The sequence below is a fragment of the Brienomyrus brachyistius genome, chromosome 21 (assembly GCF_023856365.1).
Source record: "Brienomyrus brachyistius isolate T26 chromosome 21, BBRACH_0.4, whole genome shotgun sequence".
In the NCBI taxonomy this organism is placed as follows: domain Eukaryota; kingdom Metazoa; phylum Chordata; class Actinopteri; order Osteoglossiformes; family Mormyridae; genus Brienomyrus; species Brienomyrus brachyistius.
The window spans coordinates 11,129,288-11,142,948 of record NC_064553.1 but is presented as its reverse complement, the minus strand read 5'-3'; the positions used below and the strand labels follow the sequence as shown (position 1 = coordinate 11,142,948).

At 41.1% G+C, this 13,661-nt stretch overlaps 2 protein-coding genes across 3 annotated transcripts in view; both read right to left on the bottom strand.

Annotated features, from left to right (window-relative positions):
• ccdc39 (coiled-coil domain containing 39) overlaps window positions 1-13,661 on the bottom strand; it is a 71,045-nt gene that overhangs the window by 40,809 nt on the left and 16,575 nt on the right. Inside the window, exons 19-20 of one of the 2 annotated variants that reach the window (XM_048988416.1) lie at window positions 12,723-12,814; window positions 12,606-12,634 (exon numbers count right to left, since the gene is read on the bottom strand). In XM_048988416.1, coding sequence (XP_048844373.1) covers window positions 12,606-12,634; window positions 12,723-12,814 — 121 coding nt within the window. Of the gene's footprint in view, window positions 1-9,859; window positions 12,635-12,722; window positions 12,815-13,661 lie in introns of those variants that run through there. The other variant, XM_048988415.1, reaches the window with a different exon arrangement.
• LOC125716288 (mucin-2-like) lies at window positions 1,095-6,731 on the bottom strand. Its single transcript, XM_048988414.1, has one exon. The coding sequence runs from the start codon at window positions 6,605-6,607 to the stop codon at window positions 1,427-1,429; it is 5,181 nt and encodes a 1,726-aa protein (XP_048844371.1). The 5' UTR covers window positions 6,608-6,731; the 3' UTR covers window positions 1,095-1,426.

Genomic DNA, 13,661 nt, shown 5'->3' with positions numbered 1-13,661 from the left:
TGTATACATTACCTGCAATGCCATAAAACGCCTGCTTCATTGCCTGCACTCGTAGGTGTGCAGGAGAAAAAATTGCGAATTGCCTGGCAAACTGCATGTACTCTTTAATATATTTTCCAAATTGCCTAAAGTATACAAAAAAGTGGCGCTTGCAAAATGCACATTGTCTGTGTGGCTGTGAGAGCCTGATTTTGCCCAGTTGGACTTCTACTATACAAAGCAAATAAATCTTTAAGATGTAATATTTCATCTTGGCTGAAGCGGTATCTTTTGAAAAGAATATCATCCGGCAACAATAAAGGATCTTGCCGATTGCACAAAACACTCTCAATTTGAAATTCCCTTCTTATTATTTGTGCACCGATTGCAATTGGTTGCTCATCCATGAATGGCGAGGCCATGATTGAATGGGTTTCCATGCACGGACACTGATTAAGTGTGTGAGCTAATCCTTGTTTACTTAAAACAAGCCTGCTCCGAGCAGGTTTGACGATTTGGATGTGCTGCTATGACAACACATCCAGCAAGAGTTTTGAAAAACCGAAAGATCCAGGATCATGCCAAATCGTCAACAATTACATCCAGTTAAACGAGTAATCCACATACGAAAAATACCACTCATTCTCAGCCTCACCTTAGGTGGTGATGTCCTGACATGCCATCCCGAGACAGTTTTAAGGGGTAATTAAAAAAAATATATACCACAGGTTGGAGCGGCATGTTGGTGCAGTGGTTATCACTCTTGCCTCACACCTCTGGGACCCGGGTTCGAGTCTCCGCCTGGGTTACATGTGTACAGAGTTTGCATGTTCTCCCTATGTCGTTGTGGGGTTTCCTCCGGGTACTCTGGCTTTCTCCCACAGTCTGGAGGTGTGCATGTGTGAGTGTGCCCTGCGATGGGCTGGCCCCCCATCCTGGGTTGTTCCCTGCCTTGTGCCCATTGCTTCCGGGATGGGCTCCGGACCCCCCACGACCCAGTAGGATAAGTGGTTTGGAAAATGGATGGATGGATATATCACAGGATAGTTATTGGACAAAAATTGGTTGTATGTCTTTCTGAGTAAATCTTGCAGATCTGCCCAAAATCCTTTGAAGATTCAATTGTGCCTTTAATGAAAATAAAGAATTTACACAGCAGTACAAATTTACATGTTTGCAACTACATAATAAAACATTGTAACTGGGCCCGGAAACTATCCCAGGAAGCACAAGACACACAGAGAATGGGATGACAGTCCATCAAAGGGCACTATGGGGAGAACATTAGCAATAAGATACTATTATGCTATACTTCTACAAAAAATACTACCCTATTATACTAAGCAGATGCACGCATTATTAAAAAAAGTGATATATAAAGATTTAGGTGATTTCATACATGTAACACATAATTATATCAGCTTTGACACATGCAAAGGAAGATTTATCAAAAACTGAGTCCATGAAAAGATAGAAATAGAGCTAAAGTCAGCATGACAGACTGAGCGGGAACTTGTAGTCCTGCAGAGGTGTTTGCTGGTTTGACAGTGGAGGTTGTTGATTGTCTTGTTGACTTCGTTGTTGGAGTCGTTCTGGTTGTCTTTGTTGGGGTAATGGTGGTTGTTGATCTTTTTGTTGGAGTCGTTCTGGTTGTTGTCACTTTGTTTGCTGCTAGGGCTGGTTTGATGGTGATTGTTGATGTTGGGGTCCTTGTGGATGTTGATGTCATTGTTGGGGTCGTTGTGGTTGTTGATGTTGACGTTTTTGGGGTTATTGTGGTTGTTGTTCTGTGTGTTGCGGTTGGGTTGATGGTGGTTGTTGATGTTGTTGGGGTCCTTGTGGAAGTCATCGCTTTGGTTGCTGTTGGGGCTGGTTTGATAGTGGTTGTTGATGTTGGGGTTATTGTGGTTGTTGTGCTAGTAGACTCTTTGTGTGTGCTTGGGGCTGGTTTGATGGTAGTTGTTGATGTTGACATTGTTGGGGTCGTTGTGGTAGTTGTGACTTTGCTTGCTGTTGGGGCAGGTTTGATGGTCGTCGTTGATGTTGGGGTCGTTGTGGTTATCGCTGTGTGTTTCGGGGCAGGTTTGATGGTGGTTGTTGATGTTGGGGTCGTTGTGGATGTTGACGTTGTTTCGGTTATTGTCGTTGTGCTTTTAGTCTCTTTCTGTGTGGTTGGGGCTGGTTTGATAGTGGTTCTTGATGTTGACATTGTTGGGGTCGTTGTGGTAGTCGTTGCTATGTTTGCTATTGGGACTGGCTTGTTAGTGGTCATTGTTGTTAGTGTTGGGGTCATTGTGGTTGTCGCTGTGTGTGTTGTTGGGGCAGGTCTGATGGTGGTTGTTGATGTTGGGGTCACTGTGGATGTTGATGTCGTTGTTGGGGTCATTGTGGATGTTGACGTCGTTGTTGGGGTTGTTGATGTTGCCGTTGTTGGGGTCGTTGTGGTAGTCGTTGCTATGTTTGCTGTTGGGGCTGGTTTTATTGTTGTTGATGTTGGGGTTGTTGTGGTGGTCGATGTGGGTGTTGTTGGTTTTTCAGTGGTTGTTGATGTTGTCGATGTTGCGGTTGTTGGTTTTTCAGTGGTTGTCGATGTTGCCGATGTGGTTGTTGGTTTTTCAGTGGTTGTGGATGTTGATATTGACATTGTTTGGGTTGTCGTGGTTGTTGATGGCTTTTCAGTGGTTGTGGATGTTGACATTGACGTTTGGGTTGTGGTTGTCGATGTTGGGGTTGTTGTGGTTGTCGATGTGGGTGTTGTTGGTTTTTCAGTGGTTGTGGATGTTGACATTGACGTTTGGGTTGTGGTTGTCGATGTTGGGGTTGTTGTGGTTGTTGATGTGGGTGTTGTTGGTTTTTCAGTGGTTGTGGATGTTGTCGATAGGGCTGTTGCAGTTGGTTTTTCAGTGGTTGTGGATGTTGTGGTCATTGTGCTTGGTTTTTCAGTGGTTGTGGATGTTGACATTGACGTTGGGGTTGTTGTGGATGTCGACGTGGGTGTTGTTGGTTTTTCAGTGGTTGTGGATGTTGTCGAATGGGCTGTTGCAGTTGTTGGTTTTTCAGTGGTTGTGGATGTTGTGGTCGTTGTGCTTGGTTTTTCAGTGGTTGTGGATGTTGACATTGACGTTGGGGTTGTTGTGGTTGTTGATGTGGGTGTTGTTGGTTTTTCAGTGGTTGTGGATGTTGTCGATAGTGCTGTTGCAGTTGTTGGTTTTTCAGTGGTTGTGGATGTTGTGGTCGTTGTGCTTGGTTTTTCAGTGGTTGTGGATGTTGACATTGACGTTGGGGTTGTTGTGGTTGTCGACGTGGGTGTTGTTGGCTTTTCAGTGGTTGTGGATGTTGACATTGACGTTTGGGTTGTTGTGGTTGTTGATGTTGGGGTTGTTGTGGTTGTTGACATGGGTGTTGTTGGTTTTTCAGTGGTTGTGGATGTTGTCGATAGGGCTGTTGCAGTTGTTGGTTTTTCAGTGGTTGTGGATGTTGTGGTCGTTGTGCTTGGTTTTTCAGTGGTTGTGGATGTTGACATTGATGTTTGGGTTGTCGTGGTTGTTGATGTGGGTGTTGTTGGCTTTTCAGTGGTTGTGGATGTTGACATTGACGTTTGGGTTGTCGTGGTTGTTGATGTGGGTGTTGTTGGCTTTTCAGTGGTTGTGGATGTTGACATTGACGTTTGGGTTGTTGTGGTTGTCGATGTTGGGATTGTTGTGGTTGTCGACGTGGGTGTTGTTGGTTTTTCAGTGGTTGTGGATGCTGACATTGACGTTTGGGTTGTTGTGGTTGTCGATGTTGGGGTTGTTGTGGTTGTCGACGTGGGTGTTGTTGGTTTTTCAGTGGTTGTTGATGTCGATGTTGCGGTTGTTGGTTTTTCAGTGGTTGTCGATGTTGCCGATGTGGTTGTTGGTTTTTCAGTGGTTGTGGATGTTGATATTGACATTGTTTGGGTTGTCGTGGTTGTTGATGTGGGTGTTGTTGGCTTTTCAGTGGTTGTGGATGTTGACATTGACGTTTGGGTTGTTGTGGTTGTCGATGTTGGGGTTGTTGTGGTTGTCGATGTGGGTGTTGTTGGTTTTTCAGTGGTTGTGGATGTTGTCGATAGGGCTGTTGCAGTTGTTGGTTTTTCAGTGGTTGTGGATGTTGTGGTCGTTGTGCTTGGTTTTTCAGTGGTTGTGGATTTTGACATTGACGTTTGGGTTGTTGTGGTTGTCGACGTGGGTGTTGTTGGTTTTTCAGTGGTTGTGGATGTTGTCGATAGGGCTGTTGCCATTGTTGGTTTTTCAGTGGTTGTGGATGTTGTGGTCGTTGTGCTTGGTTTTTCAGTGGTTGTGGATGTTGACATTGATGTTTGGGTTGTTGTGGTTGTCGATGTTGGGGTCATTGTGGTTGTCGACATGGGTGTTGTTGGTTTTTCAGTGGTTGTTGATGTTGTCATTGATGTTGGGGTTGTTGTGGGTGCCGTTGGTTTTTCAGTGGTTGTGGATGGTGTCGATGTTGCGGTTGTTGGTTTTTCAGTAGTTGTTGATGTTGCCGATGTGGTTGTTGGTTTTTCAGTTGTTGTGGATGTTGACATTGATGTTTGGGTTGTCGTGGTTGTCGATGTTGGGGTTGTTGTGGTTGTCGACGTGGGTGTTGTTGGTTTTTCAGTGGTTGTTGATGTTGTCATTGATGTTTGGGTTATTGTGGGTGTCGTTGGTTTTTCAGTGGTTGTGGATTTTGTCGATGTTGCGGTTGTTGGTTTTTCAGTGGTTGTGGATGTTGTTATTGACATTGTTTGGGTTGTCGTGGTTGTTGATGTGGGTGTTGTTGGCTTTTCAGTGGTTGTTGATGTCACTGATGTTGTTGGAGTGGTTGTGGATGTTGGTTTTTCAGTTGTGAATATTGTTGATGTTGTTGGGGTTGAAGTTGTCGATGTGGGTGTTGGTTTTTCAGTGGTTGTGGAAGTTGATAGGATTGTTGCGCTTGTTGGTTTTTCAGTGGTTGTGGATGTTGTGGTCGTTGTGCTTGGTTTTTCAGTGGTTGTGGATGCTGACATTGATGTTTGGGTTGTTGTGGTTGTCGATGTTGGGGTTGTTGTGGTTGTCGACGTGGGTGTTGTTGGTTTTTCAGTGGTTGTTGATGTCGATGTTGCGGTTGTTGGTTTTTCAGTGGTTGTCGATGTTGCCGATGTGGTTGTTGGTTTTTCAGTGGTTGTGGATGTTGATATTGACATTGTTTGGGTTGTCGTGGTTGTTGATGTGGGTGTTGTTGGCTTTTCAGTGGTTGTGAATGTTGACATTGACGTTTGGGTTGTTGTGGTTGTCGATGTTGGGGTTGTTGTGGTTGTCGATGTGGGTGTTGTTGATTTTTCAATGGTTGTGGATGTTGTCGATAGGGCTGTTGCAGTTGTTGGTTTTTCAGTGGTTGTGGATGTTGTGGTCGTTGTGCTTGGTTTTTCAGTGGTTGTGGATGTTGACATTGACGTTTGGGTTGTTGTGGTTGTCAATGTTGGGGTTGTGGTTGTCGACGTGGGTGTTGTTGGTTTTTCAGTGGTTGTGGATGTTGTCGATAGGGCTGTTGCCGTTGTTGGTTTTTCAGTGGTTGTTGATGTTGTCATTGATGTTGGGGTTGTTGTGGGTGCCGTTGGTTTTTCAGTGGTTGTGGATGGTGTCGATGTTGCGGTTGTTGGTTTTTCAGTAGTTGTTGATGTTGCCGATGTGGTTGTTGGTTTTTCAGTTGTTGTGGATGTTGACATTGATGTTTGGGTTGTCGTGGTTGTCGATGTTGGGGTTGTTGTGGTTGTCGATGTGGGTGTTGTTGGTTTTTCAGTGGTTGTTGATGTTGTCATTGATGTTTGGGTTATTGTGGGTGTCGTTGGTTTTTCAGTGGTTGTGGATGTTGTCGATGTTGCGGTTGTTGGTTTTTCAGTGGTTGTGGATGTTGTTATTGACATTGTTTGGGTTGTCGTGGTTGTTGATGTGGGTGTTGTTGGCTTTTCAGTGGTTGTTGATGTCACTGATGTTGGAGTGGTTGTGGATGTTGGTTTTTCAGTTGTGAATATTGTCGATGTTGCGGTTGAAGTTGTCGATGTGGGTGTTGGTTTTTCAGTGGTTGTGGAAGTTGATAGGATTGTTGCGCTTGTTGGTTTTTCAGTGGTTGTGGATGTTGTGGTCGTTGTGCTTGGTTTTTCAGTGGTTGTGGATGTTGACATTGACGTTTGGGTTGTTGTGGTTGTCGATGTTGGGATTGTTGTGGTTGTCGACGTGGGTGTTGTTGGTTTTTCAGTGGTTGTTGATGTTGTCATTGATGTTTGGGTTGTTGTGGGTGTCGTTGGTTTTTCAGTGGTTGTGGATGTTGTCGATGTGGTTGTTGGTTTTTCAGTGGTTGTGGATGTTGATATTGTTTGGGTTGTTGTGGTTGTTGTTGGCTTTTCAGTGGTTGTTGATGTCACTGATGTTGTTGGAGTGGTTGTGGATGTTGCTTTTTCAGTTGTGAATATTGTCGATGTTGTTGGGGTTGAAGTTGTCGATGTGGGTGTTGGTTTTTCAGTGGTTGTGGAAGTTGATGGGATTGTTGCACTTGTTGGTTTTTCAGTGGTTGTGGATGTTGTGGTCGTTGTGCTTGGTTTTTCAGTGGTTGTGGATGTTGACATTGACATTTGGGTTGTTGTGGTTGTCGATGTTTGGGTTGTTGTGGTTGTCAACGTGGGTGTTGGTTTTTCAGTGGTTGTGGATGTTGTCGATAGGGCTGTTGCGGTTGTTGGTTTTTCAGTGGTTGTTGATGTCATTGATGTTTGGGTTGTTGTGGGTGTCGTTGGTTTTTCAGTGGTTGTGGATGTTGTCAATGTTGCGGTTGTTGGTTTTTCAGTGGTTGTGGATGTCACTGATGTTGTTGGAGTGGTTGTGGTTGTTGATTTTTCAGTTGTGGATGTTGTCAGGTTTGTTGTGGTTGTCGTTGGTTTTTCAGTGGTTGCTAATGTCGTTGATGTTGAGGTTGTTGCAGTTGGTTTGACGGTGGTGGTTGCTGAGGTCATTGTTGTGGCTGTCGTTGGAAGTTTTCCAGTGGTGGTTGTTAATGTTGTGGTTGTTCCTAAAGTAGTGATTTTTGGTTGTATTGTCATTGTTGCGGTTGTTGGCGCTATGAAGAATCGAAAAAAACTTTATTCTCATTGATGTTTTCTGTATATTTATATATTTGTAAATATATTATATTACTGTATTGTTTTATATATCATAGTAGGCATACTATCTTGCAAAAAAATTAAATACTCTGACTGAACACCTTAGCTGACATAACTTGCACTCTAACAAGGTCAGCAATGTGTAGAAACTGTGTAGAAATTTCTTTTTTACAATATATCATTTATGTATAAATTCAGTTTATCACATCATTAACCCTCTGGGGTCTCAGGGTAGGGAACACACTTTCACTGACTAGGGCATGGTCACACATTTAATTCAATATCCTAAACTTAATTTATGGCAAATAAATTATTTCTTATATATTTGTTTTGCCATTAAACTCATCTTAATCTTAGTGTACTTTGTACATATATCAGATTTATGTGAATTTGACATCAAAGTATAGACATTGCAAAATGCAATTTGGAACACTTGCAGAAACATTGTAAAAGTACATAGTAAGCAATGCTGGCAGTTTGTTTTGATCCCAGATATCTGATCACCAAAGTCTTGGCTACATGAAGATGACTAAATGGTGTAGTTGCAACATTCGGTTGGATAAATAAATAAGAAAAACCGAACTCATGTCACTATTTCTGGGCTCCTTTCATTGAATATGTAGGAACTTTCATGTGTATGCATGAGCCATTCACACCTGGCCACATCCTCCCCCCCTTTTATGGTGCTGATGGGGATGTATCTGGATCGCATTTCACCTAATTCAGATTACCATGCGAATGCAATTTGATTATGTGCTAATGCAGCTATTTAGAATGTGAATAGTGATCTACAGGTGAAAGCAGTAGTACATGCTCCCGATGCAGGTAAAACAAAAAAAGGTGACATGATTTACTTTTTTGCCAATTTAACCTAATTTAAAAAACTTTAATACTTCCGACAATAGATGTTTTGAAAAGAAGATAGATTACAGATTTAGTCTGCATTTTTTTTTCATGTTTTTACATAAACATTTCAGCGAGATATGAACTGAAATAGACGCAAAAAATATGCTGCATCGTCAACGATGAGTTAACATCTCCGCCAGAGTTAACCAGCTATAGAATAATGAGTTTTATAATTGCCACAATTATAAAATGTTGTTCAGTACACACACACACAGACAGACGTATATATATTTGATATATACATATGTTTCATATATTCATATTTATAACTTAATTGAAATTATAGAGTTACCATAAATTACTTACTTGTTGTGGCCACTTGTCCCAATGCTAAGGAGAAACCTCCCAATATCAGGAATAGATATAGCATTTTCCTTCCTGTTGAACCTAGTAATGTGAATTTCTTTACATAGTAAAAGAATGAGCTTCTGTCTGCCCTGAATGATGAAGTGTATTGAATATATTCTTGTCAAAGATGGGAGGAGCTTTCAAGAATGTTTCCTTGACAAGTCATCCAGGACATCTAACACAGTACAGGTGTATATGTATAACACAGACAATCAATTTAATAAATATGTACATCCTTTACAAATCAGCCAGACAAGCACTTCATTGGCTGCACCTAAGGATGGTCAGACTTTTTAAACCTAACAGAATGGACAAAAGTGCCGTTATACTAATAACCTTAGTATAGTGCCACTGTGGTCTGCAGAAAAGCTTCACTGTGGCGCTCATCTAATTTTTAAGTGATTGAGGGAACAAATGTTGTTCTACAAAGTAAAATGTATGGGTACCAAATGAAGCATCCACTGAATGTAATAGAAATAACATTGATACACCTATTTACTAGGTACCTGGCCCTGACATTTATCATGTATGTTTGTTTGATATGAGTCATGTGATGGGTATTTTCTTTTGGTATCTGTGTGCTGACAGGTTCTCTCCATATATTGATTAGCAGCAGGGGAAATTGCACAGGAACTGAATTTTACAATAAACTGAAGGTTACACAGAATCTGCGTGATTCATCATTATATGGTACCATAGTTTTGTAATTTATTATAAATACCATTAGGTCAAAAAAGGCAGATTCACCAGCGTTACCACACCCACTGTATGTATGACACACCACACAGCGCTTGACAGTGAAAATTCCAACAGAATTCCAAAAGAAAAAACAAATTCCAACTGAAATATCTTCTGCTTAATAACAAACATTTGTTTTAAATAAAAATGTTTTACAAACACTTTGGGTATTAATTCATATAATCATGCACAATCATATATATATATATATTGCATGTTTTTGCATTCGACATATATTTAGTGTTTTATTTATGGTTGACACTGCCAACACTGTGACACTCTTGCATCTTGTTATGTACCATATTGCAATGTTTAATTTACCCCATATACATACTTCCCCCATTTTCCAAGAATCTCTATATCTTATTTTTAAGATGGATTGAACACTGGAAACTTGGGATTAAACTCCATTTTCAGCACGAGTCAGTTACTAATTTAGTGTCACGAGCACGGTGGCGCAGGAGTCGGGGGAGTCGCTCACGGGATTTCTTTGGAACACACACACGGGAACACGGAATTACGTCATTGATCGGAATGGGGAAACATTCACAGACACTCACATACAGAGTAAATTAACAACTAGAAACAAGAGGATTCCACATGACGAAAACAAGGGGGCGTGGCACACAGGGGGATTGGAACGATCAGGGCAATTAATTTTGTTGGAACAGATGTTAAAATTTAATACATATACAATCAAATGTGTACACAGTGAAAAGACAATACAAAACTATGAGGTACGCTCATATATTTTTCCTTTATTTTAGTATCAATTACTGGACCAGAATTCATGTCTACAGTGGGTGGAGTGTCTGTGGTGGCAGGGGCTTTCAGAAGATCAGATCTGGGGTGCTGAGTATTGACACACGTCCCTATTCATTGTGACATGCACAAGTACGTCTTTACGTATGGCTACTGGGGGTAAAGAGTTATAAGGAAGTTGTTTAATTACAGAGCCAGGAATCAGGCAAAGGGAAATAAAAGGTACATATATAGAAGTGAAACAACGTGTTTGAAGGAAAAGGTCAAGTTGTTTGTACCCGATAATGCCTTGTGCTTCACTGAAGTGACTGGTGTCTGAAGATACCAGACCCCTCCCTTAAGCTGTCACATTTTTGGCTATAAAAGATGTAAGCACCTGTTGTTCGGGGAACAGATCACAAGACACGTGAAATATTGGTGAGTGCCTGTTCCGCAAAGCTTTGGAAAAGGAAATAAAGTTTTGGCAGACTCTTAAACTAATAGACTTCCAAATTCCTTCTACAGTGAGTAAACATGAAGTGCCCAAATAGATGCCCTGTCAGTGGACAAAACTTAATGACAGTGCTGTGCCGGGTGTTCATCCCATTGTGAGAATGTCTAGAGTTGTTGTAATGGATGCCAAGGGGGCAGGGTAACATATTCTCAGGGGCTTCAGGGTGTCTAGTAACGTCCCTGGCTCTATGGGTGCTTTTCTGGTAGAAAAAAACTCTATGGGAGCTCTTCCAAGTGAGAACACATAATGAAGTGCCCTTGTAAAGCGGAGATAAAATATTTTATTCTTCCAGTGAAGAAAATGAAATGTGATGCCCCGTAAAGAAATGCAGTTTCCCGTACATGCAAGAAAAGCAGATGAAATAACGTACCTTCAAGGTGTCCCTAAGTGTAAGAAAATTTGGTATCTAGGTTGCTTCTGTAGTTGACGAAACATTATTCGAATAACCGTAACTGGGGATAAAGACTACTTCACCATTAATATAGTATTATTCTTCTGGGGGGGAATGCAAAAGGAAATGAATGAATTATTTTACTGACATTGGCGGAACCTAAATTCACAAATAGATGTTCAACATAAAACAGTATGATGATTGTGGCTGTCAGTTGGCTAAGGCTAATGCTGGCTGCAGTCAGTCAAAATTGGCGGTTTGGAAACATTTTGAATTCCCAGTAAAACACGCCAACACTAGAGACAGTGACTGATAAAGCCAAGACTGTCTCTCCACTATGTCGTTGAAAACTCACCCGACGGGACATGTGTGTATGACTGGAGCCAGTCAGAAACAGCTTCTGCAGTCACTCTCCCTGTGGCATCTAAGGCACTTAGGAAATAAGTTAAAACAATAACTACTTGTATATCGCTACAGATATGTCATCTTAAATTTATTTATTTAACTAGGGTTTGAGTCTCAGTCCTGCCTTCATATGTGTGGAGTTTCCATGTTCTCCCCGTGTCATTGTGGGGTTTCCCCTAAAGTGAATTGTATTTGCCAAATTGTGTGGATGTGTGTGTGAGTGGTGTGTGTGCCCTGCAATGGGGTGGGGCCCTGATCTGGGTTATTCCCTGCCATGTACCTGTAGCTTCAGGTATAGGCTATGGAACCCCGTGACTCTGCATAGGAGAAGTGGATACAGAAAGACGGATGGGTGGATGTATGGAGTAAGTGACAGAATGTAAAACAAGCCTAGATAGATAGATAGATAGATAGATAGATAGATAGATGCAAACAGAGGAGAGTCTGAATGGGGACATTCCAGCATAGTCTGTAGCAGCCAATTATGTAATAATTACCAGTAATGTAATAATACGCCAGTAACATAATAAATTTTTCCATTCCTAATGTAAGAAAAGTTATTACATTATTGGTTCAGTAATTGTATTAAATTATTGGCCAGTCATTACATTATTGGGTAACGCTTTACATTCAGTGCACCTTCATAATGCATCCATAATGCATTCATAGAACATTTATAAGTAGCATGCAAATACACCTTAACATCCTAACATCCCTTAACAGCTTTAATATACATTAATAACAAACATTACATGATTATACAATTATAATGTTTGTTATTATGTTTATGAATGATTTATGGATACTTAATGAATACATTATGAAGGTATACTGAACGTTTTATGTGATATAAAAGCATTATGAAGGTGGAGTAATGTAAAGCGTTACCCATTATTGACATATCACATTAAGAAAGGAAACATTAATCAGTTATTGGCAGCTATTGCATTATTGTCTGTTGTTACAGTATTGGCTGTTGCAAGGCCTGAGCCCTAGTACATAACTGTGCTGATCATATATCTATTTCCATTCAAGCACATTTATTAAAAGTACATTATAGCTATCTGACTGACAAGGAGTGATATTATTCCACTGTTTTTTAGCACCAGTCAGTGTGTCACAGCTGAATTTGTTTAACCACTTATGAGCTGGTAAATCACACATATTTCAATGTAATGTAAATCTTAGGTAAAAATCCCTCAGTGAGCCAATGTCTGCAACCTTAAGTGTGTCACAGCGACTCTATGGGCTCTTCCACTGGACCTTCTGGCTCTGGACACTTCCGCCGCTTCTGCTGCTGCCACTAGCGCCGCTCCCGGGCCTGGAATCCCGTGGGGATGGTGTGACACCAGGTGCGGACGTCACCGAGAGACCCATGCCCAGGTCCACGGTTCTTACGGCGGGAGGCGGGGCCGCTTGCACAGAGGAGGAACCTCTGCTGCTTGAAGAGCCCGCTGACCAGCTGTGCACAAAGCACACAAGTACTCCGTGATGCAGATGTGGCACACAAGACGGAGCGTGCAGTCACATGTTCTGCAGGGGGGGCTTACCGGAGTGAGGAAGCTGAGCTGCGGCCAGAGGAAGGCTTTGAGCTGGTCCCGCTCTCTAGGGTAGGGGTGGGAGAGGGCAGGGGCAGACTGGCCTACAAATAAAGGCACAAGCATTTTCCATTCACCCTGTTCTGGACTACTCTGGACCCAGAGTAATATTGTACATAATGAGGCATATATTTTAAACATTTTTCACGAAAAAGCACCCCTAATAATCCAGACATTAGACAGAAAACAAAGTGCATATTCCCTTCGGTAATGATCTACACACTACCCTTCTGGAAAAAAATATTGTTAACACTTTACTTAAAGCAGTCATTTTATTGAATTATACATTCCGTCATAATGCATAATAGTGCATTTATGAAGTATTATAAACATGGCTATAACTATTCAGAAAAAGGCATAACACATTATACTTGTGTGTTATGTATTATGTTGCTCTTTGAAGGCACTGTAAATACCTTCACAATGCAGCACAAAGCATCTCTAATTGTTATACTAACCATTATTATGCATTATGAAGGTATTCATAGTGTATTATAGATGAAACCTTCATAGAGCATTCACAATGCATGAGAAACATGGCTATAATATGTTATGAATGTTACAATGTATTATAAGAATAATTCTTAGGCTTTATGAATACGGGCTTCGTGAAAAGTGTTAACAAAATATTTATTTTATAATTTATTTATTGTATTATATTATTATATTTAGCCTATAAATGAATGGACAGAAAAACACAAAAAAAATGGCTGGAGTTCTGCTACAAATAACAAAATGCTGCATTCTATTTATTAGGAAGAAAATTACTTGATATTTCCGCAATATTTATTCATAAAAGTTTGTATGGGTATGTTTGATGTCGCGCTCCGTCAAAATACTCGAAATAGAACGAACCCAATAGAACTGCAACACCTCCCACATGTAAACACA